A 26,342-nucleotide genomic window follows, 5' to 3' on the forward strand; every position below is an offset into this window, starting at 1 on the left:
CTCTGCAAGACCAAGTTAAGTTTGTACGTGGGGTAGCCAAATTTACTTTTCACCTGAAAATTACTTCTTGTATGCAGCCTAAGTAAATTTTCGTTTTTATTTTATTCTTTCTATTAACAAACAGATTATATTACTACATACAAGAATTGTTTTATGGGAATTTGGTTTGCAATGTTAAATCTGTGAAATACTTTTAGGTTTTTGTGAAATTTAGGAGATTCAGAACTGAAATGTGTGAGAATGTTATGTAAGATTGTTTAGAGAAGTTCATTTCCATAATTTCCAGAGGCAATGGCCCTTTGCTGCTTATTTGGTTGAGGTATCAAATAAATTGAACATCTAATATCTATTTCTACTCTGAAGTATTGTACATATCTATCACAAAATGGAAGGCCTTCTGTATCAACATTTTATTCTGATATGCTTATTCAGAGTTGATTACTAAAGGCTAAAGGGTTAATGGATTGAAGGCTACATCACCTGAGAGGCATGTCCTGATCCAGGTGAATCGGAGATTAATGATTGGACCACACGTTGGAGAAGCAACTATTCACAGGGTGCAAGGTTCCAACTCCTCCTAACTATTTACCTATATTTCCATTCCTTAATTTTAAAAAATATAATACTAACCATTTCTCTTTTAAACCTAAAGACGGGGGTAGGATCCATTGCCCATTACCCATTACCCATTACCCATTGCCAATACTTGATTCTGTTTCAAAATTGGGGAAATTAGGTTTGAAGATGTTGAAGAAGGATATAGATGGGTTTGAAGGTGTAGAACTTTCTGATAAGTTGGAAGTCTATGAAAAATGAGAAAGACAAAAAGGGGTGCTTCCTTTTCCCTTTTTCCTTTTTTTTTTTTTTTTTTTTCCTTCTTTCATTTCTCATTTCCTTTGATATTATTATTATTATTATTGCTTCCTTTTCCCTTTTTCCTTATTAATTTTTTTTCCTTCTTTCATTTCTCATTTCCTTTTATAATTGACAGATAAGAAGGGTAGAAAACTGAGGAGGATTAAGTGGCTATGTAGGACAGAGTTTAATTTACATCTTTTGTCCTTGAAGGACTAGAAATAGAGGTAATTATTATTTGGGTGCAGTCAGATTTTGTGTTTGAAAGTGTATTTTATAAATATTTTATTAAAATTAAGGATTGTTTTAATTTTAATCATATAATAATATTATTTTTTTAAAAGGGTTATTTGATTAAAATGGTTAATGAAAGCCCAATTTTAGAAATTTAATTATTTATTTTTTTTGGTTTCATTTTAACAAAAATGTCTTTATTATTTTTTTATAAAAATAACTTTTTGTTTGAAAATTTACATGTAAATACTTAAAATGGTAAATAAAATTTATGTTAAAAAATAAGCTATTAAAAAAACATGAAAATGTTTAGATTTATAATTTGGGGATAATTTTATCCATTTTAACTAAATATATATATTTTTTTAAATATGGAAAAATCACTTTACTTGGGTAAGGCTCATATTTGAAAATTTCATTTAAACATTTTTAAAAATTTGATTTGACTTTTAAATATTAATTTTTACTGTTTGAAAAGCTTTTAAATTCCTATCAAAATAGTTCCAAACATTATGTTTAACATTTTAGTGTTTGTATGGAAATATATATATATAGTGAAAGTTGAAAGAGTGGGATTTCAACCCTTGAAAACCCAAGCTATCAGGGTCCAAAAAGGAGTACAAAAGCCATGAAATTGTAAAGGTGACTTTTCAAACACTCTCCTTCTTTCAAGGGCCTTGCCTAATGCTTAGTCAAATATGAAATTCAAACCAAATGCGATGCATCTTAAAATCATTTGTGAGTTTATTTAACTTCACTTGATTATGCAAATTGCCATCATTAACATTAGAAAAGGCCTAGGGAGCCTGACATTTACTACTATTGCACCTTTGAACCAAGACTTCCCTCGTTCACCATAAACGACCAAATCTTTCCCTCTTTGAAAGTAAAACAAATCCTACTTCTTTCATGCCTTGATTCCATTAGCATCCTATGTCACTAGTATTCAAATTCTCCCACCATATCTATTAAAGTTTCGGGTAAAACTATGATGTGGAATGATTTTTTTTTTTTTTTTATAGTGTCACATGTGTAATCCTATCCCATTTCAATCTCACTGTTTTATATTCAAGGACATTTGATATCATGTCTAACGGATCTACTATAAAATTCATCATTCCACTAATTCATCACTAGAACCTAGGTTTAAGAGTGAATATTTTTTTACCACAACAATCCTTTATTTGATGTGATGCTCTTGTGACTTGCACCTGTAACTTTTGACCTCAATATATAATTTATAGATCGAGTTTTGATCATCTTATTTAAAATCCAATAGATATTCAATAAGTCAATAACGATAAGTCAAACTTTTTATGATATTTAACATCATATCTTATAGATCTGTTCTAAAAGTCTCATCGTCGGATTTAAAAACTACATTATTACGTCTGGACAGAACCCTTATTCAAGGAATCGAAAATGAAAGTTCCGTTTGATATGGAATCCTATCAAGTACCACTGGAATTTTCCTTGTATTTTATACCAACAATTTCATATTTTCAAATTTAATAATGTTTGCAATTTGTGGGCTTGAGGAGGCGTGCGTTTATGTACTAGTGTGGCCGACAGAGACTTCTATAATCACGAGTGTCACTTGCTTACTTGGCCCTAGCGAGACTACTTTTAATGATTGTAGCTAGATAATGAAAGATGAATTCCTTCCTCCCTATATATCTACATGCTTCTTCTATGAATCCATCCTTCATCATTGTCACGTGAACTTCTACTCATTGAGACTCCATTTAATAGGCTCCAATGACATCTCAAGACTCAGATGGGATTTTTAGGATTAAATACAATTTTCCTTAGGTATAAATATTTTGAAAAGGAAAACACTTTCTTCTCTTCTTTTCAAGTACAAGTCTATTTGTAGTCTAGGTTTTTTAACCCTAAAATAATGTACTTTAAAATTAGGGATGGTAAAAGCAAAAATTCCACATTTGATATATAATGAATGAAAATAATGAACACGAAATGAAAAAAATTTTAGGTTTGAGAATTAAAATTTTGAAACTAATAATTTATTTGAAATTTATTTTTTAATGGGTTTCAAGTGTTTTCTAATGTTTAAAAATATTTTTTTCATAAAAATTATGTATTTTCTCTGTTAAAAATATTTTAAAGAGAATCACTCCTATCAAACCATTTTGATAGCTTTCTTGGAATTATTTGGTTTAAGAAATTTTAATTTTTTTTATAAATTTTATCATGTACTAGTACGATTATTGACAACATCAAACTTTATGCCTAGGGTTTATAAAAGGAAAATAACTACCAATGTAGCATTATGTGAGAGAATTAAGGATTTCATTGAGATTTCAAAAGTAACTTTTTTCCAAAACTCCATGGGGAGGGGCAGTCAAAGTATGAAAATCCAAAACAAATGCAATTCACCTTGGAATCACTTTTACCTCACTTGAAAAATGGTAGTTACAACTAAAAGTTGCCATCATTAACATTGAATACTATTTCAAATTTGAACCAAGTAACAATGCTCATTCACTAGATGACTAAATCTACCTTAACCCATTTATCATCCCTAGTGTTACAACTTTTGTATCGAATGTTCATTTTCAATCTTTTAGAAAGAAATGTTCTTTGTTTGGTAAGTTAATTTCCCTATTCATCAATGTGATTAATTCGTTGTAAAATTTTTTAGCACCTAAATCGTGTAAGGATCTGATACCATGCTAAATTATCATTTAATGTAAAAATTTGGGTGTCGGTTAAATAGGTTCTTTGTTTTCTTTTATAAAATAAACTTTTATTGAATGTGGATATAAGTTTATTTATAGTACGACGACTTTTTTATACTTTTATTTCTTTGTGGAAAGAGTGTCACAAAGTTATCACTAATAAAAGCTGTCCCTAATAAAACAAACTTATGATGATTATAAATAGGGTAAATGAGATAAAGAGTCTCTTTCGATTGGTTTTTTTAGACTTAAAAGTTTATTTTGTAATTTTTGACAAAAAATAGTTTTATGAGAATTGTCAATGGAATTTACAGAGAAATGGATTTTTATAAGCCTCCAACTGCTTCAAAATTTTCTTCATTTTTAGGTTTTGCTTGTGACTATTTTTTAAAACATTTATTTAAAACAAAAATTTGTTTGAAACCTAAACTATTCTTAATTTTTTTTCTATATTTTAAAAATAATTTTATATGTAGTGTTTTGTTTTTAATTATTATCCATATTTATATAATTATTTTTTAAAACTGTTCTTAGAAAATAAGTGAAAACAACTTAAATAACTCAAACAACCGTATTTTGAAAATCTTCTTTTACGAGTGTTTGACCTTTACTTTTGGTTTTGAAGGAAATCATAAGTACCACACAATTATCCAATTGATTTTTTGCTCTATTCCTCTCCCCCTTCTTCCCATTCCCCCCAAAATAAATTAGTATTCTTGCCTCCCTCAACTTATTTTCTAACCCTATAAAATGTTTTCTATTTTCTGGTTATCCAAAGTGTTTTCCTTTTTTTTTTTTTTTTTTTTTTTTTTTTTTTATAAAAATCTTTGCTAAACGGGGCCTCAGGTTTTGAATAAGAACCATAACCATAATACACAACCCCTTTCTCAGTTCATGCTTGTTGCAGGGCTTGCCGTCGCAACAGATCAGCAGAGGTGCTGCACCCAAGCATTTGATCTGGGCATTGCACAGTAGATACAATGCATTGGAGCTCATAGCGTCACGTTTCTATGGAATACCCTTCAAAAGGGTGGGCTCACCTGGTCCCTCTACACCATAATTGTGCCCACCTGCTTTGCTTACCTCCATTAAAGATTCCATATCCTTTAAGGCTTTAACCCTCGTGAGGAAAAAAAATACACCTGTTGCCTATTGCTTTACTTTTTGTCACTCCCATTTTTTGTCAATCACACCTAGATTTTGGATTTGATGTCACAAAATATGTGGACACATCTACATGGTATATATGCTTGGCCAAAAAGAGAAGAAAAAAACACTCTTCACACTCCCTCATATATTATATGTACTATATAGTTCTACATCTTCTATGAAATGCTGAAAATTAAAAAAAAAAAAAAAAACAGAAAAAAGAAAAAAGGAAGTATAGCCCACCATCTGGGTCCACAAATTATGGTAGGGAAACAGGGGAAGAGATGGGGTTGTTGAGGAAGCCAACATTAACTTTCCTTCTAGTACTAGTACTATGCCACCTTTCATGAGGCACATCTCATAATTCATTCTTCAAGTTTCAGTCTCACTGTCCAGATGAATCTTCATGAAATTCAAAGCCTGAAAAATGTAGATTTTGATGAAGTATGCTTACTTTTACAGGTAGCATATGGCCATGGCTGGCATTGGGGTTTATTGTTTATTATTCCATGTCCAGAGCCCAGACCCAGACCACCATAAAAATATGCGGTCTAAGCACCAAAGTTTTTGTGTTGAGATGAATGAGCTTTTCTTCTTATCTCCTGTTGTTTAACCACCCAAAAGCAGGAGTTGATGGGGCCATCATTACTATCTGATCCATGAAATCCTAGGCCATGATTCATTCAACATCTGTAACATAAAGAAACACATATGGCAAACTGTTTTTCTTGGTTTTTTGTTTTTTTTTTTTCGTGGGGGGTTCTCATGATGATCATTCTATTTGCTTCTGCTTTAGTTAGCTTTACACATAATATAGAGTTATTTTAGAGTAATCTTTAAGTGGGTAGCTTTCACTAGCCATGATTACGGACCCCTAAAAGCACTGCAACACTTCAGAAATCCTGCGATTTCTCAAAACAAAAACCATGTAGAAAAGCCATTTTCCTCACTACCTTTCACCGAAAAGCGCAAGCACACCTACATTCCCTTGACTTTAGCCCAAGCAAATAATAAACACTCAATTAAAGTACACATCAAGACCCTTTAATCCTGCATGGTTTCATGTGGCTTTCACCTCACTCCAGCTTTCTCTCCTTCTCTCTCTTTTTTTGCAGAGATAAAGCAGCAGAAGAATAAATCAATGTTTTGGTCTGTACCTGACATGAGATCGGTTGTTGAGAACAGTTTAATTTTCTTGGAACAGAGAAGCTACATTGTTGGTGGGATTGATGGGGATGGTGCAGGTCCTTTAGTGTAAGAGTACTAAGGCTGAACTTGCTGAATTGGCTGAATCTTTGTCAGTGTTTTTGAGAAGATGGGTGTTGTTACTGTTGGAGAATTGAAGCCTAGCATCTCAGGAAAGAGGTCATTTCGTCCAAGTTCTAGCACAAGGCATGCCACTGAATGGTAATCTTCTCCTCCTCCTCCTTCTTCTTCTTCTTCTTCCTAGCTTGGTGATCTGTCTTCTGCAGACTAGTTTCCATGTGTACCCTTATATTCCAGTCTAGTTACTGTCATTTATTCTGCATTCTACATTAAATTTTGGGCATTTCAATGCTTGATTACAGAGAAGAAGGTGATTGAAAGAGACTTCTTTTTCTACAGCTATTTGGGTTGGTTTGGGGTATGGCAGTTAACCCAATTGGGCATAAGAGAAATAGATGATATCCAAAAGGTTTTGTCTAGGAATTAGTCTTGAATGCCAGATGACATCCAAATCTGAGTATAATCTGATTCATAGTTTTTTACTAAGTAATTTGTGAAACTCTGTATTTTGAAGTGGCATTGGCATAAGAAATTTTGTATTTTAAAAAGGCATACCGCTAATGGAGGAGCCGGACAGCATGGAGATCCAAAGGGAATCCCACAAAACCTTTGCCTTTTTCACTTGAAAAATGACCCTTTTCCCCTACTTTTTCCTCTATGGTCTGTTTTCATACCAATCCAAACTTGGGTGGATCCCAATTGGAACCTTGCAGGCCGGACAGCAGTGAGTGTGGTGAAACTCAGCCATCAAACTATAGCCCTTTCAATTTGGCAAAAGAACAAATGATAAATCAATTCTCTCAACAGCTAAAATCCAAACTTCATACACTGATTCATTATCTGACTTGCATTTCATCAAGCTTAATCATTAAGCTTGTTTCTGGCTTTAAAACATAGGGTAGAATCTATCATATCAAATTTGTTTCCAAGGCCAAAAACAGGACTTGTAAGGTAAATTATGGTAAGGAGTATGAAGGGCTTGAGTTTTCATCATATAATCTTCCTAGTAGGTGCTAAACCATGTCAAAGGTTGTAGAGATTAACCAAAAAAAACAGCACAATAGCACGAAGACTTGGTCCTGAAACATTAAAAACAGAGAGTGACAACCAATATGTGACCACGGCCTGAAACTCTTGATTGGATTGGCAAGACAGTGGCACGAGGCCGGGCTGGGCCACTGAATGTCCTTATTCCAACCTGCTGCTATCAAGTTTGTGCTGCCATTAATATTTCCCAATCAATAATTTTTATGTTTCTACCAGCTAGAGTCCTCAAATAAGAACAGGGAATTTGTATTGTTGTCGCTTAACCATGACAAGTCATTGTGTACAACAAACAAACACATCATTCTAACCAAAAATGAAGAATCCTGTGTGGCTCCCATCATATCAATGCAGGTCAGTGAGCACAAAGGCTCCTGCAATCTTTAGCTTAGCCTTTTACCATTAGTAACTCTTGCCCTTATCTTTTCCTCTAGTGTGAAGTCTCACTCATTCTGTTATTATTGAGTCATGGCTTTAGAATGGGCCAAGCATGTCAAATCATATGTTTAGACAGATTAAACTGGCCATAGGTTTGAGATGTTTGCTACTGCATATGAGTTGAATTCGGTATTGTACAGAATCTTTTAAGGTATCAAGGGTTCAAACATGGGGATGCAGGTGAATAGGAGAAGTTCCTTAGTGTTAACAAACATGTATGTATGCTATTATTTATCTGTTTTTGACGTTTTCTGGTCTCTCTGCAAAACCAATTGTGCTGGTTTTTCATGTTGCAGGCCAATATCTGATGTTTCTAGTGATCTTACTATTGAAGTGGGAGCATCAAGTTTTGCACTTCACAAGGTCAGGAGCATCTAGTTTGGCTCAGAATGCTTTTTATATTTCGGGTTTTGCTTGATTCTTGTCATTCTTTCAATCAGGAATTTTGCTCATTTTTTACATTAATCTGTCTGGAAAATTTTTGTTAAAATCTTGTTATGTACTCTTCTACTTCAGAGCAGAAGAAATTAAGTAAAATAAGACCTTAAAAAATGTGGATCCTGCATTTGAGTCCCTTCTGAGAAGAATTGAGTAATTTTCTTCCCAATCCAAAGATCCACCATATCAGTCTTATATCTCTGAGTCCAGCAGTTCATGTTGAGAAAGGAGAAGAATTTCTTTTAGTGGTTGTGAACTATAAATGAAAATTGGCTGGCAGAAGTGAATAATATTTGCTGTGTCGTTTACTTTGTTTTCTTAGTCAAGAACTGCCAAAAAGATGATGATCGGAACTTTTTTTTTTTGGCTTTGATTTAGAGTAGAGAATGAGGTAAGGAAAGAACTTCAGTGGAAGCTTTAATTATGTGGTTGGTTTTCCTTTGCAGTTTCCTCTAGTTTCTCGGAGTGGAAGAATTAGGAAACTATTGCTGGAAGCAAAAGATTCAAAGGTTTCAAGAATAGCCATCCCCAGTGTTCCTGGTGGACCAGAGGCATTTGAGCTAGCTGCAAAGTTCTGTTATGGAGTGAACATTGAGATCACATTATCAAATGTTGCCATGCTTCGCTGTGTAGCCCATTTTCTGGAAATGACAGAGGAATTTGCAGAGAAGAATTTGGAAACCCGAACCGAAGGATATCTTAAGGAAACGGTGTTTCCAAACATATCAAGCTCCATATCTGTTCTTCACCAATGTGAAACCCTTCTGCCCATTCCAGAAGAGGTCAACCTTGTTAGCAGGATCATCACTGCAATTGCAAATAATGCATGTAAAGAGCAGCTTACCTCTGGCCTATCTAAACTTGACCATAACTTCCCTTCAAAGCCTATCCCAACCGTGGAGCCGGAAACACCCTCAGACTGGTGGGGAAAATCCCTTACAGTGCTTAATCTTGATTTCTTTCAGCGTGTCCTATCTGCTGTGAAATCAAAGGGTTTGAAACAGGACCTGATCAGCAAGATTTTGATAAACTACGCTCATAATTCTCTTCAGGGTCTTGCTGTCAGGGACCCCCAATTGGTTAAGGGGAGTTTCTTGGACTTGGAACTGCAGAAGAAGCAAAGGGTTATTGTGGAAGCCATAGTCAGTTTACTACCAACCCAGTCCAGGAAGAGCTCAGTTCCAATGGCATTTCTTTCAAGTTTGTTGAAGACTGCAATATCAGCCTCTGCATCTACTGCTTGCAGATCAGATTTAGAGAGGCGGATAGGCCTGCAGCTGGACCAGGCAATTCTTGAAGACATCCTCATTCCTGCAAACTCACATGGAAACAACCACGGCCCACTCTATGATACAGATTCAATCTTGAGGATCTTCTCCATTTTCTTGAACTTGGATGAGGATGACGATGAAGATAATCACCTGAGGGATGAAAGTGAAATGGTTTATGATTTTGACAGCCCTGGATCTCCCAAACAGAGTTCGATTCTTAAGGTATCAAAACTACTGGACAACTATCTTGCAGAAGTTGCTCTAGATTCCAACCTGACTCCATCAAAATTCATAGCACTATCAGAACTACTTCCAGACCATGCTCGAATAGTGAACGATGGATTGTACAGAGCTGCGGATATCTTCCTCAAGGTAAGCATTTCCACAGCATACTATGATTTGCTCAGAATTTTCCTTAGTTTCATAGTTTTTTCAAAACAAATATTTATGTTTCTACTTACAGGTTCACCCAAATATCAAAGATTCTGAACGCTACCGCCTTTGCAAAACCATTGACAGCCAGAAACTATCTCAAGAGGCCTGCAGCCATGCAGCTCAGAATGAAAGGCTACCTGTCCAGATGGCAGTGCAGGTTCTGTACTTTGAGCAAATCAGGCTTCGCAACGCTATGAACGGCGGCCATAACCAGTTCTTCTTTGGTTCAGTCAATGGCCAGTTCCCTCAACGGTCAAGCAGCGGAGCAGGGAGCGGCGCCATCTCCCCAAGAGACAACTATGCATCAGTGAGAAGAGAGAACAGAGAGCTGAAGCTTGAAGTTGCAAGAATGAGGATGAGGCTAACTGACTTAGAAAAAGACCATGTCTCTATGAAACAAGAGCTTGTAAGATCACATCCTGCCAATAAGATATTCAAATCATTCACCAAAAAGTTATGCAAGCTGAATACCTTATTCAGGATCAGAGACATTAAGCCCATAGGTGGCAAGGCTAATTCAGAAACTCGGTTTTTATTCCCAAAGAGAAGGCGTCACTCTGTATCATGATTCATGATTCATGACCATGTATGTGTTGATAAGTAAAAAAGAGTGTAAAGCATAGCTAGTGTGATGGTGTCTAACGCCAGATTGATAGTTTTGAGAGTTGATTGTGTTGCTGTGTGCTGAGTGACAACACTCCCTTTCACTTTTTATGGAGAGACTTGAAGGCAGGCACTCAATCAGAGTTGTATTCTAAAGGTGTGTGTGAAGTATGTGAGAAATTTTTAGAACTTTGAAGTAGATACACACAGCCATTCAAGCATAATATTTTTCAGCTGATTTTTAGTCATTCTTCCTCTCATCTACACTTCTGAAGCATGTTCTATCAGTATGCCATTAGCAGCATCATGTCACGGACTTAGGCGTCCCCTAAGCATATGGTTTGAAGTTACTAAGTCAGCCTTCTCATTCCAATTCTCAAACACCCTTTAAGTTTGCTTTGTTTCTGCACAAATTTCAGGAAAAATCCCATCAAATCTGTCACACCCCAAGACCCATTATAAGGGCATGATAATCATTTCACATCTAAAGCCCCGGAACTTAAAGTACAAATGACTCAAACAAGTATCTTATAGAGAAATTCTTTGATGCCATGAAAAATTCCAACGAGCAGAAAACCTCTTATGCAACATTTATATTGGACATAGTGGCAGATTGACTTTTAGAGGGTCGGGGACTTATAGTTTGGGAATAATTCAAAGGGGCTATAAGTAATATTTCCTGGCAGTATTAGACAACAGACAGTTTAAAAGGATCTTTTAGGCACAGAAACGATAATACTTACACGATTGGAAGCGGATTGTGACAAAATCTATCTGGCAACCTATAATTATGTTGCATCATGCATGTAGTGTGCCAAATGATGGATCATAACTGTTCAAGTGTGAAAACTGTTGAACCTGAATGATGAGATTAAGGGGGCAATTACTCAAGAGTGTATAGGCATGCCTTGCTCCTAATCAGAATGGGGCCTTCACTATGAGTGCCTACAGATTGGTGGGGGTGCCACGCATAGAACTGTGGCGGGCACAATGCAGTTGGGTGCCTGCCACTCACATTGAATATCATAATGCATCGTACAAGGGTCCATTCGAATTATTATTAGGGTTTTTTTTTTACTTAGTTATTTTTCTATAAATGTCAGCGTACTGATTAGTGATTGGAATACAACCATCTTCTTTTCCTAGAGCTACAAAAGAGGTACCTTACTGAATTTTTGCACCCTCTCTGTTATTAGATGTGTGGAAGAAACAGACTATAAATCCATTTTAATAATTTAGAAAATGCTAGGATACCGATTCGGTACTCACCGAGCTTATAATCCCGATTATTGAAAGTGTATGATGAAATTTAGTTCATTTAATGGCGATATAAACAAACGAAACCGAATACAAATAAATGAGATCAAAATAAAAAAGAATCGAATTAACATTCAAAGGAATGCGATGTAAACAAGGTAAAAAGCAATGAAATTAAATTGTATATGTGACATATTGTGATCGGTCTCAGGTTTTGGTAGGCATCAATTTCAGTGTGCAGGACCCCAATAAAGGCTGAATGGGAAGGGAAACCCTCAAAACGCTGCGTTTTAACATATTCTTTGGCAAACGGTGGAAGTGAAACGAAGGACAGTCAAAACGGTGCGTTTTGAAGAGTGAGAAGTTTCATTTGCCTTGGCCCTTCGACAGTGCTGTTTCCAGGGAAAATCGAAGCAGAGGGTTTCGCAACAGCGATGCCAGTTTTTTTTTCACGACTCGGCAAGTCTCTGCCCTTTTCCGGCCTCTTCAGGTTCTCTTCTTCTTCCTCTTCTCATTAGAGTTGCTGAATTGCACTAGGGTTTTTGAGGTTGATTTTGGTCCATCACTCATCAAAATTTCAGTTTCTTGATAAACAAACCAATTTAACGCACACCTAATTGCATTTGAGGTATTCATTCTGAAGAAATGAAAGATTTCAATTGAAATGAAGTTCCTCTCCGTTCCTCGCAACTGAAATGAAGTTTCGTGTTTGATGATGCTTTTCATTTCATCACTGCTCACATTCCGATTCTTGTTTTTCCCAGGCAGTTAGAGCAAGAGATGGAAACTGTGGTTAAGGTACTCCAGCCAGGGCCGTTGGGAATCATAGAACACAAGTTCTCTACTGAGGAAATTCGTGAAGCGGAGGCTACTGTTAATAGAGCAGTGGCAAATTGGCGGAGGAATGCAAACCTAGAACAGGGAAGCGACATTTTGAAAAGTTATATTCATAAATGATGGATCTTCCATTACTTCATTTTCATGAATAATTTGGATAAGAAGTATTCTGTATTTCATGTAAGATTTTCTTAGTGCTTCATTATATAGTAGTAGGTGATCATTGCCTTTAAATTCTATAACAAAATTCACTTGTTTTAGAGGTGGTGCATGAGTTTATTTTGTTATATTATGATGGAATACTTGATTTTGTACTAGTTTTAGTTTCTACTAAAGTTTCCAGTAATGAAGGATGGATTTGTGGGAAGATCCTGACTTTTCTGCTTGACGGATGAAATTATTGTGGATAAACTACCGTTGGATGTGAATATCACTTGTTTGGTGAATAAACATATGATTTCCTGGAAAAAAAATTGATTGATTTAGATCCTATATTTCATGTTTTAATTTTATCAGTTGAGCTTTTAACATTGAGGATAATCCCACCTTTCTTAATTTTAAAAGGGCACTTCGAGGGATGTACATATTGTCACATTGTCATTCTTTTCATCAGTAAAGCTGTTTCTTGTAGGAAAATAAGGAATATACACATACACATACACAAACACACAAATATGTATTTAAGGTGCCAAGAAAAAGAGGGTACAACCCCTAGGACATATGAAGTAAGGAGGCTCTATTAATATAATTTTGTTTGCCTATCAGAAAGAAGAAAAAAAAAGGGAAGTACACGAGGAACCTTGTAAACCAAGGAAAAGAGAAAAGCAAAGAATGAGATCTGGCATTGAGAATGCTTTAACTCATTCCCAAACTCTTGATGAAATCTGAGAAATAGAAGATCGCTTCTTCCTAAGAGTTCCTCAACCATAAAAACTGGGATTTATGGAAATTTGTTTTAAGCATTAGGTCTAAATGTTCTACACGATAAAAAACTCCCTGATTCTGCTCCTTGTAGAGGCACCAAAAGAAGCCCATGGGGCCATTCTCCTTATCACCTTCCTCCTTGCACCAATGGAACTACCCTGCCAACTAGACAGATAGCCTTAATGGCCTCAAAGGAAAAAGAAAAAAAGGCATCTTAACTGAGCAAAGCAGGACCCAAGTGTACCTAATTTCTGCTGTTAAATTATTGCTTTCTTTTCCTACTGAATGGGTATCTATTTGAATTCTGCTCTATATATTTCTCTTTTTATTCAGAAATATTATTTACTTCAAGGAACTTGTATGATTGCATCAGCAAAACTAAAAGCCATTTTCGCTTTTCCTCTTTTCCATGTTTTATTTTCCTTGCTCAGTCATATACATTCTTCTTTCCTTCTGTGTGGATATGATATGATGATAAGACAGGGCCAAGTGAGCTGGGTCTTGGGCACATTTCAAAGTGCATGGTTGAAACAAAGTTTTGAGTATGTGAGTGACGAGGAGAAGAGGAGAGGGAATTGTGAGAAAAGGGAGGGACGAGATTAGTTTCAAAGCATCCCTCAGATTTGAATGAGGTTGAGCTCCTCTGATCACCCATCTAAGTTATAGTGATGTATATAATTTGTAGGAAGCAATGGATATACTCAACATTCAACAATGATCACTATCAATTATCTGGTCATCAAGAGTAACTGGACTTACTCAAACCATTCATATCTTGATAATACAACTTCTGCTGTCACTTGTCAATGTTTTATGCGAACTTATTGTAGGAAGTAATTGATATATTTATTTTTGTTGGAAAGTGTCCCAAATTCTTAATTGGTATAGATTCCGTTTTATAAAGAATATTGTATAAAATATTTCCGAAGGTGATATGTTATTGTAATATTAGATTTCCTTATAGAATAAGGAAAGTTATTAAGAATATCTCCATAAATATTCTAGGTCAAGAAGAAAAAAGGTTATGAGATAAAGATAGAGTTATAATGACAATACGAGGTAGATAAAGATGTGAGGAAGAATGAGAGACACTTGGTGAAGCGAGGGAGCTCATGGTGCAGGGTGTCGATACAATGAGTGGGTAAAGCAGGGTGTCGATACAAGGAGTGGGGAAACATGAGATGTTTTGAAAACCTAATAGTTGTATCTAGTTCGATTCATTGTAATATTCTTTATGGTATAGTGGAATGATTCCCTTTCGCCTATGAATGTAGACATGGTTGGCCAAACCATGTTAAAACCTTGTGTATCTTTGTGTGGATTGTTTTATCTTTGTGTTTTGAACTAACATTGTTTGCATTAAAGCTTCTATTAGCACAACAATTTTCATCTTTGGTTAGTACATCAATCTTCAAACAAATCATTAGTTCTCAAGGCAACCAAGGGGCATGCCTACATGATGGAGCTTTATAAGGGAAAATAACTGTCACTTTAAAGTAAAGCTGCTTCTTAAGAGTTGGCTTTTGCAATGGCAATCTGTCTCTCACTACTTGCTTTGAACTCAAATAAGACCTTTTTTTGATCAAGTGACTTCAGTGGTCTTAAGTTGATGGCCTACTTGAAATTTCTTGTTGCTAATAAAATAGTGAAAGAAAGAATGCCAGATTTCACTGAACTCTGTATATTTTGTGTTAGTTGCTGAAATGTGGTAGAGAAATCTTTACTTAGTCTGTTTGGAGAACCTCCCTCTGATGCCTGGAATCAACTGGGTTAACAAAAAATCTAAGCTAGGCAAGACCAAGAATTATATCTGAAATTGAACCCCATAACATTTCTAAATAGTTTTAACTCCAAGCAGGTATAAGGGTAGGGAGACACTGGAAAGACTGAAGTAGTAGGCTTAGATTGTGGGTGTTGAAAAATGTGGACTCCATTCTCAGAGACCATATGCATGGGTGAGTTTCTTTGAGGTATAAGTTAACTGGACAAAATGATGTCACGTAAGTGGTGCCTTGAACCTGACAGGGATGTATAGAAGGGAGGCTTAAGGCACTTTGCCAATGAGGCTGTCTCAAAACTTCAGTGGCTCTTCTTAGTCCACAGAATTCTTTTATAATGCGGCCTATGGACCTTGTATTAACAATATGGCATTTCTGCTGGTAGTCTCAAAACTTCAGTTGATCATATCTTTGTTGACCACTTGACACCAGTATTCCTGTGCAGTTGATTTTTGCTCTATTTGGAATAGAGTGGGTAATGCACTTCTTAGCGAAGAATGCCCTCCTGAGTTGGCATGGATTCTTTGTTGGAAAAAGAGAGAGAGCTTGGAGAGCTACTCTCTTATTGCTATTCTTGACCATATCGAAGGAGAGAAATAGGTGAGGGCCTAGTTTTCAAAGGCGCAAGGCGCACCTAAGGAGTAAAAGTCTCCTATAGCTTAGGGCAAAACACAACATGATGAAATGCTACATGAGATGTATATCAATTTCATAAAATATGATTTAAAATCTAATCCAATGACTAAAAAAATTTAAGATTCCAAACATTTAAAAGAAACATTCAATGAAATTATATAAATTTCAATGTACAATCAGAAATTTCAAGAATAAAAGTGTTTGAAAAGGAAGAGTAAAGTCAACAAGGTGCTCCTCTACAATAAAGTGCATGTCTTGGCAAGCTAGGTGCTATAACCAGGGAGTAGTTGTGCCTTGAGCCCAGACATACTTAAAAGGGAGCACAAAAAGGAGCCCAGACGTACTTAAAGCATGCCTTTTAAAACTATGGTGAGCGTTTGAGAATACTAAAAAGTTAAGTCAAACTTTCAAAACTACTATTTATATTTAATGTTTTTTATTAGATTGGAGTGTTCATAGGAGATTGTCCTTCTTAGGAGCTATTGATACAATGGATATTTACCTATTGAACAAAAGACCTTCCTAAGAAGGTAATCAGTCTATTCCAACTAGAACAATCCAAACAACCTGGCCTAGCCCAATTCAACGAGATTGGCTTGGCAGCAGCCGAGTTATAGTTAGATGTACTATGGTCAACTTGCTCAACCCCTAGAGATGGGCTTTGTATTGGTCTTTCACCCAACCTACCTGCACAAAGTTTAACTTCATCCACTACAAAAAAGGCAGCCGTGTTTGTATGGTTCAATTAATGACTTATGATTTGAGCTTTCGGCCTCAAATTTGTGCTAGATGCAACCTTTTTTTAGTTTTTTCCTGATTTGGATTCTGACTGAATAGATGCTTGGATAATGCATCTTTCTGAACTGCACTAGCCCAGTTTGGGTGTACTTCTTTGTCTGCCCAGCTCCTTTTGCAGCCATAGCTTTGTTTAATGCCTCTATTTTTATGGTCAATATTCTGATAACACTCAATACCTTTACCATCATGTTAAGACAGGTTCCATCTTCACAAAATTCTCTTGACTTCTGGAATAGATTATGAGAGTTGTATAGGCATCTATATTTCTAATTACCCACAATTCACAAACTTCCCATTACTATGCTCCTTATTTTTTTCTTCCTTCTTGCTATGTGCATGTGTATATACATATACATTTCTGTACATGTTTTCTTAGAACGTATACAAGTGCGAAGATGACCTTGCAGAATGAAAATGATAATTAAGGTTCAAACCATTAGGATATAGTAAATAGTAAAAATGTAACTTTATTTACCATAAAAAGGGGAATGTGTAGCATGCTAAAACATGGGTTTTCCTTGAACCTAGTTTAAGGAAAAGATTGTAATCTTTCCCTGCAACCTAAACCAAAGACACGACCAACAAAGAAAAGGTGCCATGAAAAAGGCTCGACAAGCTAGTTTACAATATTAGTTCTCATTTTATACTACTACAGCCGTTACTTATGATTCTAATACATTCCCCATACTTTGTTCTCTACGGCATATCATCATGGTGCAGACGCTATTTTTTGTTCCAAAAAAATATAGCTTTTGCCTCTATGAGCAGATCAGAGAGCTCGCCCCTGACTTGCAGGCTCATTATCTCACGAGCCCCACCAACCAGCTTTTTACCTATGAATACCGCTGGTAAATTTGGACACCCTAGTATTGGTAGGGCCTTTTCCATTTGCTCTCCGTTTGGCATTTCATCAAGCTCATAGACCGTAGGACTGGCCCCATAGCTGCTTATGAGTGTCTTAATGCTGTGGCTCATGCAACATAATGAGTTCTTGGTAAAGATCACCACTGGCTTTGCAGTCCCCAATGCCATCACCGAATCCATTGCTGCAATGGAAGAGGAAGAAGATCCTTTTACTGAAGGTTGGAAGGTGGCAAAATGCACTCAATGAAAATGAGGGCAAGCAAAGAGAGGGAGAGAGAGAGTGGAAGTGTGAGCTACGAAAGTTTGGTTAGAGAGTGGGTTTTGCTGTGAGGAACTTGAGCTCTCCCTAGGTGTATATTTATAAGGCCAGATAAAGGTTGGTGGGCTGCATTAAGTGAATATTGCGGTTAAGATTTTCATTGGATTCCCAGATTGCCCTTGATCATTGATTGATAACGACCTGCTGTGTCTTACTGAGCATGGAATAAGCTAATTGCACAAGATACCATGGATTGGTATGCAAAATGTGATAATTGTGGAGATCTTCTTTACCAAATGACAACACTAACCTTGACTAACCCTCAGATGGTTGGATAACTTAATCCACTCGAAACCTAGTTTTTAGTAAGAAGGGAGTGGTTATGAAGGATGGGGATGCATTCACTTATATGACTTAGTGCATGAACATTACTTGGTCTCTCTGCTGATGTAGAGTATGTTTAAGTTCAATTAGGTCCACATGACCACAAGGTTCTGAAATAGGCTAGGTCAAGTTTCATGTTAGAAACCCTAAGTGAGGATGTCTTAGTAATTTCTAGGGTTTTCCTCTCTCTATCTTGGAGCATCTGCTGAGTTGGAGGATGAATTTGGGTTTATCCAATTGGGTGACACTTTGTTTCCTTCCATAACAAGATTTGCATCCATTTTAATTCAAGAAAACCGAAAGACGACAGAAAAACTGGAAAGTGCGAATTTGAAGGACGAAGATGCTTATCAAAGGGCAATCTGCCCTTAACATCAATGGAAGCTAAACAAAATCCTTTGACACCGTTGTATAGTAACAAATAGAAGATGTGAAAAGGACCCACCACACTATCAATTCCTACGCGTTGCACTGATTAGAAACAAATGTTCTCAATATTCTACAAATAAAACACATGATTAGTGCATCATAACTATTGAACAGGCTATATGATTACTGTTATCCTCATTCTCTATGTTCTCTTACAAGTATTTTTATTCAGGCATCCAATAGTGGTGGATCAGTACACTAGAATTATGCCACCATTGAATCAAAAGCATTAGCTTGTCACAGGCTGAAGCAGAAACATGTCATTCCCCTAGACTTTGACTAACTTCTTACATTTACAGCACAAAAGTTTAGTTGATTTTGAGATTGGATTACCTATAATTTGACTTGTGCAACCAAAAAATTATTAGAACTTTTTCAAGAGTGTGATGTGGGAAGCTTCGATTAATTTTTAATGCCATATCTTGCTTTGCTAGTCTTAGTATAAAACGTGCCTTCGGTGATCCATTATTTAAGGACAGTAAAAAGGTTTGTCTCCCCTCTTTTCCTCTGTAGAACACTTCAGCCCATCCTGTCTGAATCAGCTATAATGATGTACTCCTGGCCTTAGAAGTAGATTATTTGGTTTTTATGCCAATATTTCTGTATCTTCATTTGGGTTAGAGGAAGATTTTAATCTGATTTGGTGTTTGGTATGGTTTGGAACAGGAAAAGGACTAATCTCTGAAGTTCTCTATTGACTTAATTAGTGGCTTACCAAACGTTTCCGTAATATTCCCAGGTGATTATACTCCGTTCATCCTTGATCACATCACCTTTGCGATATTGGCTTTTGTATGCCATTAGTCTTCTTGAGATGTTCCAAATTTTGTATGGATAATGGGCTAATCTAGAGCTAGTCATTTAGCGAAGGGCCGTGGTTGCACAAGGCAAGCACATGGTGTAGCATTACCTGTTTGTGTAAAGCCAGCATAATGCCAACGCCTTATCAACCATCTCACGCCCATTACTTTTCTTACTTTTTGGTCCCAACTTGGAATCATACGCATCTCCTTTTATCTGCTTTCTCCCTTTGGATAATGTCAAAGATTATGCGTATATATAAAAGCTATACTATGTAGTTTTCAGGTTCCAGATATCGCCACGTACGTGTAGCCACAGAAAGGGCAGGCCTTGTGGTCCAAAGGTTTTCTAGATTGCATAATCGGCTCAAAACAAAGCCAAGGGTCGCTCATGTTATTAGGTCACTTGACTCTGACATTTCTCTTGTTTGCATCCAGGGTAAATAGGAAGGCGAGGTCGGTTCCTAGCATCGCAGACGATACATGCACACGCATACACGCATTCATACACACGCATTCTCTTTCTTTCTTTCTTGATCACAACAATTTGCATGGATTGGCTTTAGTGCTTTTAGAGATGCGAAACAGAGAAAGTTCTGGGCAACAGATTGGAGGATAGAATCATAGAACAAGATCTACATAATTCATGAAGAGATTGATTTTCTGCCTAATTTTATTCTTTTTCCTCTTTTTAGATCTTAGTTATTCTCAATATCTTGGCATTGAGACTGAGCGTGAAATTTCAATGAGATGAATTTTACTAGTGTCACAATGATTCGTGAGGGTGGATGCCTGGATTGATGTGGGCATCTTCGTACGGGCGGGGGTGCGGGTGCTGCTGTTGTTTTCTTCTTTAAATGGCTGTTGTTTTCTCCTTTTTAAGTTCATCACGTGGCTTACTATTCCCTTTTTCCTTGTCTTTGTCTGTTTCATTTTAGCATCTATGAGATTCTTCATAGAACATATGTTGAATACGTGAATGCCCATTTCCATGACCAAAAGTGCGTTTGACAATGATTTTAGAAAGTGTTTTTGAATTTTATAATATTTGAAAATTTTCATTCTTGGAGCATTAAAAATGTTAGAAATACCTTTTAAAATCATTATCAAACACACTTTAAGGCTCGTAAGTTTTAAAAAATAGTTGATGATATTTTATAAAATAAAAGTTTTTTAAGAATTGAAATAATTTTAGCTTATTTTTAATATTCTTAAGTACATTTAATTTTTTTTTTTTGGTATCTAGTACTTTATTTTTAATTATACTTTATGTTTGTATAATTATTTATTTAAACATACATTAGAAAACAAGTGAAAATAACTTTGAAGAATGTATAATTATTTTTTAAAACATGGCTTTGAAAATAATTAAAAGATGTTTTTTGAAAATACTTTATTTTTTGTTTTCAAGAATGAAAAATAGAAAATAATTTTTTGGTTGTCAAATGTGTTTTATATTATTTTTGTTCTAGAAAATCGAAAACTGTCTTTGAAAATAATTATCAAATAAAATTGTTTAATGTTCGGATATATTTCTTATTTTTTATCTTTGGATATGTTTTTGATTTTCTAAAAAAAAAAAAAAACACCATACAAGATGCATGAATTTTTATATAAAAAGGACATATCATATTTAGAAGTAAAAAGTTTTCACTTCAAAATTTTGAAAATTTCTTTTAGGAGTGTAAGCTAAATTTTTATTTTTTTGTGTGCATAATTTGTATAATTTTTTTTTTCAAAAATAAAAAATAAGAAATGCATCCAAATGTCAAATTAGTTAAAACTTAAAAATTAAAAGGCAAAATCAATCAAAATGATTATATTATTTTAAAATTTTAAAAATGTTTAAAATTGTGTTGATAAGGAAAACAAATTAAAATGGTGTTAATAAATTGGTAGTTATGTTAGGGATATAAATTCAATCCAACCTACGTGTTGGACAACTTAGGCAAGTGGTGGCACCCATGTTGATAAGGTTAGTTATTGGCTAATCACACCAAAGAACTTGACCACACCACCCATCGCCGCCCCGTAATGCAAGCCAGCCAGTCCCAGAATTGAGGTGACGTCTGGCCCATGGTATTACAAAGCTGCTCCAAAAAGAATAGTGAGAGCTGGTCTGAAAAGGAAAAGAAAAATACAGAGGAGGAGATGGTTGCTACCACTTCCCCCTTTTTTATTCCTACTTTCTTCAGGTGGGAGAGACGGAGGAGGAGGAGAAGGGAAGATCGAGAAAAGGAAAATGGTAAAGGCGTCAAGGTTCTTTAAAAGATGTGACAAATTCTTTAAAAGATGGGTTTGTGTGTTAAAACCCTTTTAAAGGTTCTTGATTGGTTCAAAAAGAAAAAAAAAAAGCAAAGAGGAACTATTCTTCAAGCCTTTTTTCTCTACTTGTCCAAAAAACTCTCATGTCAACCACTTAACAAGTCATTCATCAAGTAAGAGAGAATCCACAAAATAACAAAGAAAATAGAAAGTGCCACAACCTTTTTGCATATCTTTTTAAATTTTTAAAAAGAAGAAAAGGAAAAGAAAAGATAAAAGAGATTAAAGAAAAAAAAAAGGACTGTATGAAGACAAAACCAGGGGTACACATAGAATCCCCTGCAAAAAGAGGTTGGTAAACGAAGATTGTTTCAAATATTCAGATACCATGCCATATATATCACATGCTAAAGCATTTCAGAGAAACTTTTCTTGCTATAAAGCATTATTCGACTAAATGGGCAGAAAACCACTTACCACAAAACAAAAAAGCCAAAAAACCAGGTGTACTGACCCTTTTCTTTTTGGTTGCATACAAGTTAAGTTTATGAATATTTGCCCTCTTCACTAGGAGGAGGGAAATGATCTAGATTATATAAACAAGGAAAACAACATAGTAAAAAGCCAATCCTAGCTCCTTTTCATTATAATTCAGCACTTTTACATACTAAAGGGAAGACCTGAAACAGGTTTAAATAAAATGGGTAGAATCTGGATGCAGCGATCATGCTGGCTAATAATTGGAGATAAAAATGTTTAACCAGTTTGATGAGATAACAAAACTGTAGTTCTATGTTTTTAATTCGAAGGCTCGAATATGGGTTATGCTCTCACAGAGATAATACACAAAATAAAAATAATTTGCACACCTAATGTATCTTTTCACATATGAATAATGGTACCTATCTCACCAAGCCAGGGATCACAGAATTGTAATGCTCGCCGAGTCCGAAGGCATGCTTGTGGTATGACAGCATAATGCTCTGGTTGGATGTATCAGTCCTCCCAACGTCAGATTTATATTCCTTCCCCATCTCCACATCAGGGAATGATCCTGAAAATATCATAATGTGTTTTTTCAGACAGTGAGTTAGGGCACCCAGTTCTAGTTGTCCTCCCCACGCTGCTGTTGATTCAATTTCTTTGCAGTAATTCTCAAACCTCTCTGCAAGTGAAATATCAGAGTCTCCTTCAGTCTCTGACAGGAAAAATGGGAGGAAATCAGATGCATGTTTTCTCATATAAGCAGCCACCATTTCCCGAAGCTCTTGATACGTGTAAGGAGAAGAACCTCCTGAGAGAAGGGCCAGCTGATCCTCAACTGCTCGATAGAGGCAGTGCCCATCTGGCTTTATGTCATTCACAGTCAATCCAAGGGGTTCAAGCTTCATTTCCAATATTTCATTTTCAATCATTCGATCACTAACAATATTGCTCTGCTCTTCCTGGATCCTTTGCTCTCTTGCTGCTTCTTGTTGAGCTCTTTTCTCACGCCTCTTGGCACTCTTGCTGGGTCTTGAATGCTCAGCTTGGCTGGTAACAGAAACTCCTGCTATAGCTTTCACCAAATTGTCAAGATTGGATTTCTCCTTTCCACTGCCACTACTATAGCCTATTGAAGCCAGCTCTGCTGCCTGTTTTTCTTTGAGATCAGAGGAAAGTTGGGAGATCTCATCCTCCACCTGCTTCTTCTTAGCTTTCTGTTCAGCCTTGCTTCCTTTGGCAGCTGCCTTTTTCATTGCAACTTCCTTGTTCTGCAGCTGGGATATCTCTTTCCTGCATATGCATTGAAAGTGTTGAAATAATGTGAACATCTAACAGAGGCATAAACATAAAAACCAACAATTCTGTACCATGAAGCCTAATAAATGAATAATACGTATGTAAATGAGTCTGACCACAACACTGCTTGAGCAAGAACAGGACAGTTTGTGCATGCTATTATCAGATATAGTTTTCCTACTATAACAGAGTCTCATTTGACAAGCTAGCTGAGGCTCAGAAAACACTTATTAGCTGTCCAAACGTCCATGGACTTCAGGCAGCTCTCAAAGTATTTTATCCAGGTTTTAAAATTTATCAACTTCCTGGAATCAGAAATTCATGTCATTGAAGAAGTTTTTTCCAGTTTTTTCCTCAACAATTCTTTAAGTACCAGTATTATAGGTTTCCAGCAAAGTCATTTCCATTATATTTTATTGTTAGTCTTCATATTGCACTACTACCTTGAGTGCCGACATGCTATGGTAAAATACAATAAATCGACTCAAATTTGAACTGACAGGCAATACCCAATCATTGTTCCAAGGCATAAAATAAGACCAAATCCATCAAGGAAAATAAGCAAGAAGTTGTTAATACAGATTAGAAATGGATACATCACCTGTGCCTGGAAAGCATTTCATCAAGTGTTTCCCTTTTCATTTCATGTGTGTCTTCTGGAAATTCTTCAGGTGGCTTGCCATCTTTTTCTTGGGTGTCTTCCATTTCAGCAATCCTTGAAATCAAAAAATCAATGTGAACCACAAAGCAGAGCATAGACTAGAAGGCATGTGAAAGAGGGTAACAAAAGAGGACACTACAAAGAATATGACAAGAAGGCATCTGAAAAAATTAATGATGAACTAAAAATGATAACAAGCTACTTTCTCCGGTACAAGCAAGCTCCTAAATGCTATAACAATCTCCTAAATTTTAGTTTCTTCACTGATATTATTAATCATGACCTGTCTTTAAAACGTATTTATTTCTATATAAATTTCCTAAAATACAGATAATCGTGAATAGAGGCATTTAATTGGAATAATACACTAATAAATATACAGCAGCCCTGGGATTGATCCCTTTAGGTTTTTCAAGTCTGAATTTTTCCATTCTTGCATGTTTTATCACTCATTACTGTAGAATAAAACATTGGTGAAAACATAATGGGGCCTCTGGTGGGTCATATTACTAAAACTTTGGTAATAATAGCACAGAGATCAACAGAAAGATTAGCCCCAAGTACCAGCCAGTGAAATGGAAGCAGTCTAAACCATTAAAACAGGGTTGTGGGAGACTTCTAACAGTAAAAAAAAAAAAGGGTAAGCAATCCTCCAAAAGAAAGAAGATTAAACACAGTTCATCAAACAAACATACAAAAGGACATTTCCTACTCTAGCATGTTTCTACGCTAGATAAGCAGACAAATGATATTAGTTATTGCTTAAATCTGTGATACAGCGATTAACCCACATCCTTCTCACTCTTAAGTTACTGGTCACCATAATAGGAAAAAGATGAGTAGTCAGCCCTTTAATCCAAGTGTGGGTGTTAGAATGCTAAAATGGTAAGACCATTATCTAAAATGTATATGAACCTAAATTTTTCAGGCACCAAACATCAAACAGAGAACTGTAGACTCAAAATCAAACTTTTGAGTGGGTCTAAAAGAAAGAAAAATTGAAAAGGATCATAATGTGAAGTTAATATTACAAGCTCCAAAAAGAAAAGGCAGGAAAAAGGACCATTTATATCCTTAAAAAGTAACCTAAAGTCAACTCGGACCATACTTAGCAAAATTCGTAGGTCCACAGTATCCAAAAATGACACACAAAAGTTGTTGACAGTTAAATCCTTCAAATTAACTACATAACGAAAAATCCGCAGCATTTATATAAACACTCCGAAAATTAAACCTGCATCTCAGACAATGATCAGTTTTCACCAATTACATGCAAGAAACCGGACATATCTGCATTCAGCAAGGATAATACATGTATCTACATTCATATATATGTCGATAGGCCATTCAACCATGCAAGCAGGCAGAACTTGGCACAATCAATATCATCCTGGCTAGGTTTTTTGCATCCATAATCTTAGCAAGATAGCGAACATAACTTTTTCCCAATTTTGCCAATGCAAGTGCCTACACAATGCCCTAATACTACAAGCACATGCAGAAATCACCAAATGTTAGTTGTGGACTTTTTCCTTCCCAAACTATCCCTACCACGTCACTTATTTCCCCCCGTATTCCACACTTTTATTATTAGCTCTAACAATCATAACAAATTCACCTTAAAGATCATAATAAATTACCATTTTATTCATTTTGTTATTACTTTTCTCCTCTGTTTCTTTTTTTTTTTTTTTCTAAATCTATTTCTATACAAGAAAACATTCCCAAATAGCAAAGACCGTCAAACCAACGAAAATTCCAGTCTGATCTGTAATTCAAATTTGTAATATCTCCGCGGCTGTTCAAACGGAAACCCTAGAATTCCAAAAAAAAAAAAAAAAAAAAAAAAAAAAAAAAACCCTCAGATCAACTAAGCCGAAGTGTCGAGTTTCAGGTAAAGTACCATATTTTGTATTCTCGATCCCTATACGCTTAAAAAATTACGATGCAAAATTTTCTTTCAGTTTCTCATTATTTTGCCAGCATCCTTACGATCGTATCAAACTTAGAAATTTCTCAGTATCCAAACATGTATCTAAGCTATAACTCAATTGATTGAACGGGGAAAAGAATTGGAGCAGTACCTTGAACTCAAAGATCAACAGAAACGCAGCGTTTGGAGAAGAAACTGTGATGGAATCATTTGGCGTAAATATACATCGGGGGCTTCTGATACTGCAACCAAACCCTAAAGCGATGTACAGCTTGAGTTCAGCGTTAGACAGGTGATAATGGG

General features: G+C 35.8%; 4 protein-coding genes across 11 annotated transcripts; 2 read left to right on the plus strand and 2 right to left on the minus strand.

Annotated features, from left to right (window-relative positions):
• Nucleotides 1-179: 179 nt before the first annotated feature.
• Nucleotides 180-10,680, plus strand: LOC117917869 (BTB/POZ domain-containing protein At1g03010-like). 7 transcript variants are annotated; one of them, XM_034834316.1, is made up of 5 exons: nt 180-564; nt 6,053-6,344; nt 7,982-8,048; nt 8,570-9,766; nt 9,858-10,680. In XM_034834316.1, the coding sequence occupies exons 2-5, from the start codon at nt 6,253-6,255 to the stop codon at nt 10,395-10,397; spliced, it is 1,896 nt and encodes a 631-aa protein (XP_034690207.1). In that variant the 5' UTR covers nt 180-564; nt 6,053-6,252; the 3' UTR covers nt 10,398-10,680. The 7 variants fall into 7 exon arrangements, with proteins under 7 accessions (XP_034690207.1, XP_034690206.1, XP_034690208.1 ...); XM_034834315.1 differs by lacking the exon at nt 180-564 and adding an exon at nt 1,714-1,731; XM_034834317.1 differs by lacking the exon at nt 180-564 and adding an exon at nt 4,703-4,818.
• Nucleotides 10,681-12,034: 1,354 nt separating this feature from the next.
• On the plus strand, nt 12,035-12,893 carry LOC117917472. Its single transcript, XM_034833762.1, has 2 exons — nt 12,035-12,179; nt 12,454-12,893. Exons 1-2 carry the CDS (start codon nt 12,124-12,126, stop codon nt 12,644-12,646), a joined length of 249 nt encoding a protein of 82 aa, XP_034689653.1. The 5' UTR covers nt 12,035-12,123; the 3' UTR covers nt 12,647-12,893.
• A 4,220-nt stretch (nt 12,894-17,113) lies between these two features.
• Nucleotides 17,114-17,838, minus strand: LOC117917471 (monothiol glutaredoxin-S1). Its single transcript, XM_034833761.1, has one exon. The coding sequence runs from the start codon at nt 17,704-17,706 to the stop codon at nt 17,386-17,388; it is 321 nt and encodes a 106-aa protein (XP_034689652.1). The 5' UTR covers nt 17,707-17,838; the 3' UTR covers nt 17,114-17,385.
• A 4,439-nt stretch (nt 17,839-22,277) lies between these two features.
• On the minus strand, nt 22,278-26,342 carry LOC117918839 (OVARIAN TUMOR DOMAIN-containing deubiquitinating enzyme 5). Of its 2 annotated transcripts, XM_034835768.1 has the most exons (3): nt 26,191-26,342; nt 24,047-24,160; nt 22,278-23,439 (listed from the first exon to the last, which is right to left on the minus strand). In XM_034835768.1, the coding sequence occupies exons 2-3, from the start codon at nt 24,148-24,150 to the stop codon at nt 22,566-22,568; spliced, it is 978 nt and encodes a 325-aa protein (XP_034691659.1). In that variant the 5' UTR covers nt 24,151-24,160; nt 26,191-26,342; the 3' UTR covers nt 22,278-22,565. The 2 variants fall into 2 exon arrangements, with proteins under 2 accessions (XP_034691659.1, XP_034691658.1); XM_034835767.1 differs by lacking the exon at nt 26,191-26,342 and having other exon boundaries at nt 24,047-24,199.

This window comes from Vitis riparia, chromosome 7 (assembly GCF_004353265.1).
Source record: "Vitis riparia cultivar Riparia Gloire de Montpellier isolate 1030 chromosome 7, EGFV_Vit.rip_1.0, whole genome shotgun sequence".
Classification (NCBI taxonomy): domain Eukaryota; kingdom Viridiplantae; phylum Streptophyta; class Magnoliopsida; order Vitales; family Vitaceae; genus Vitis; species Vitis riparia.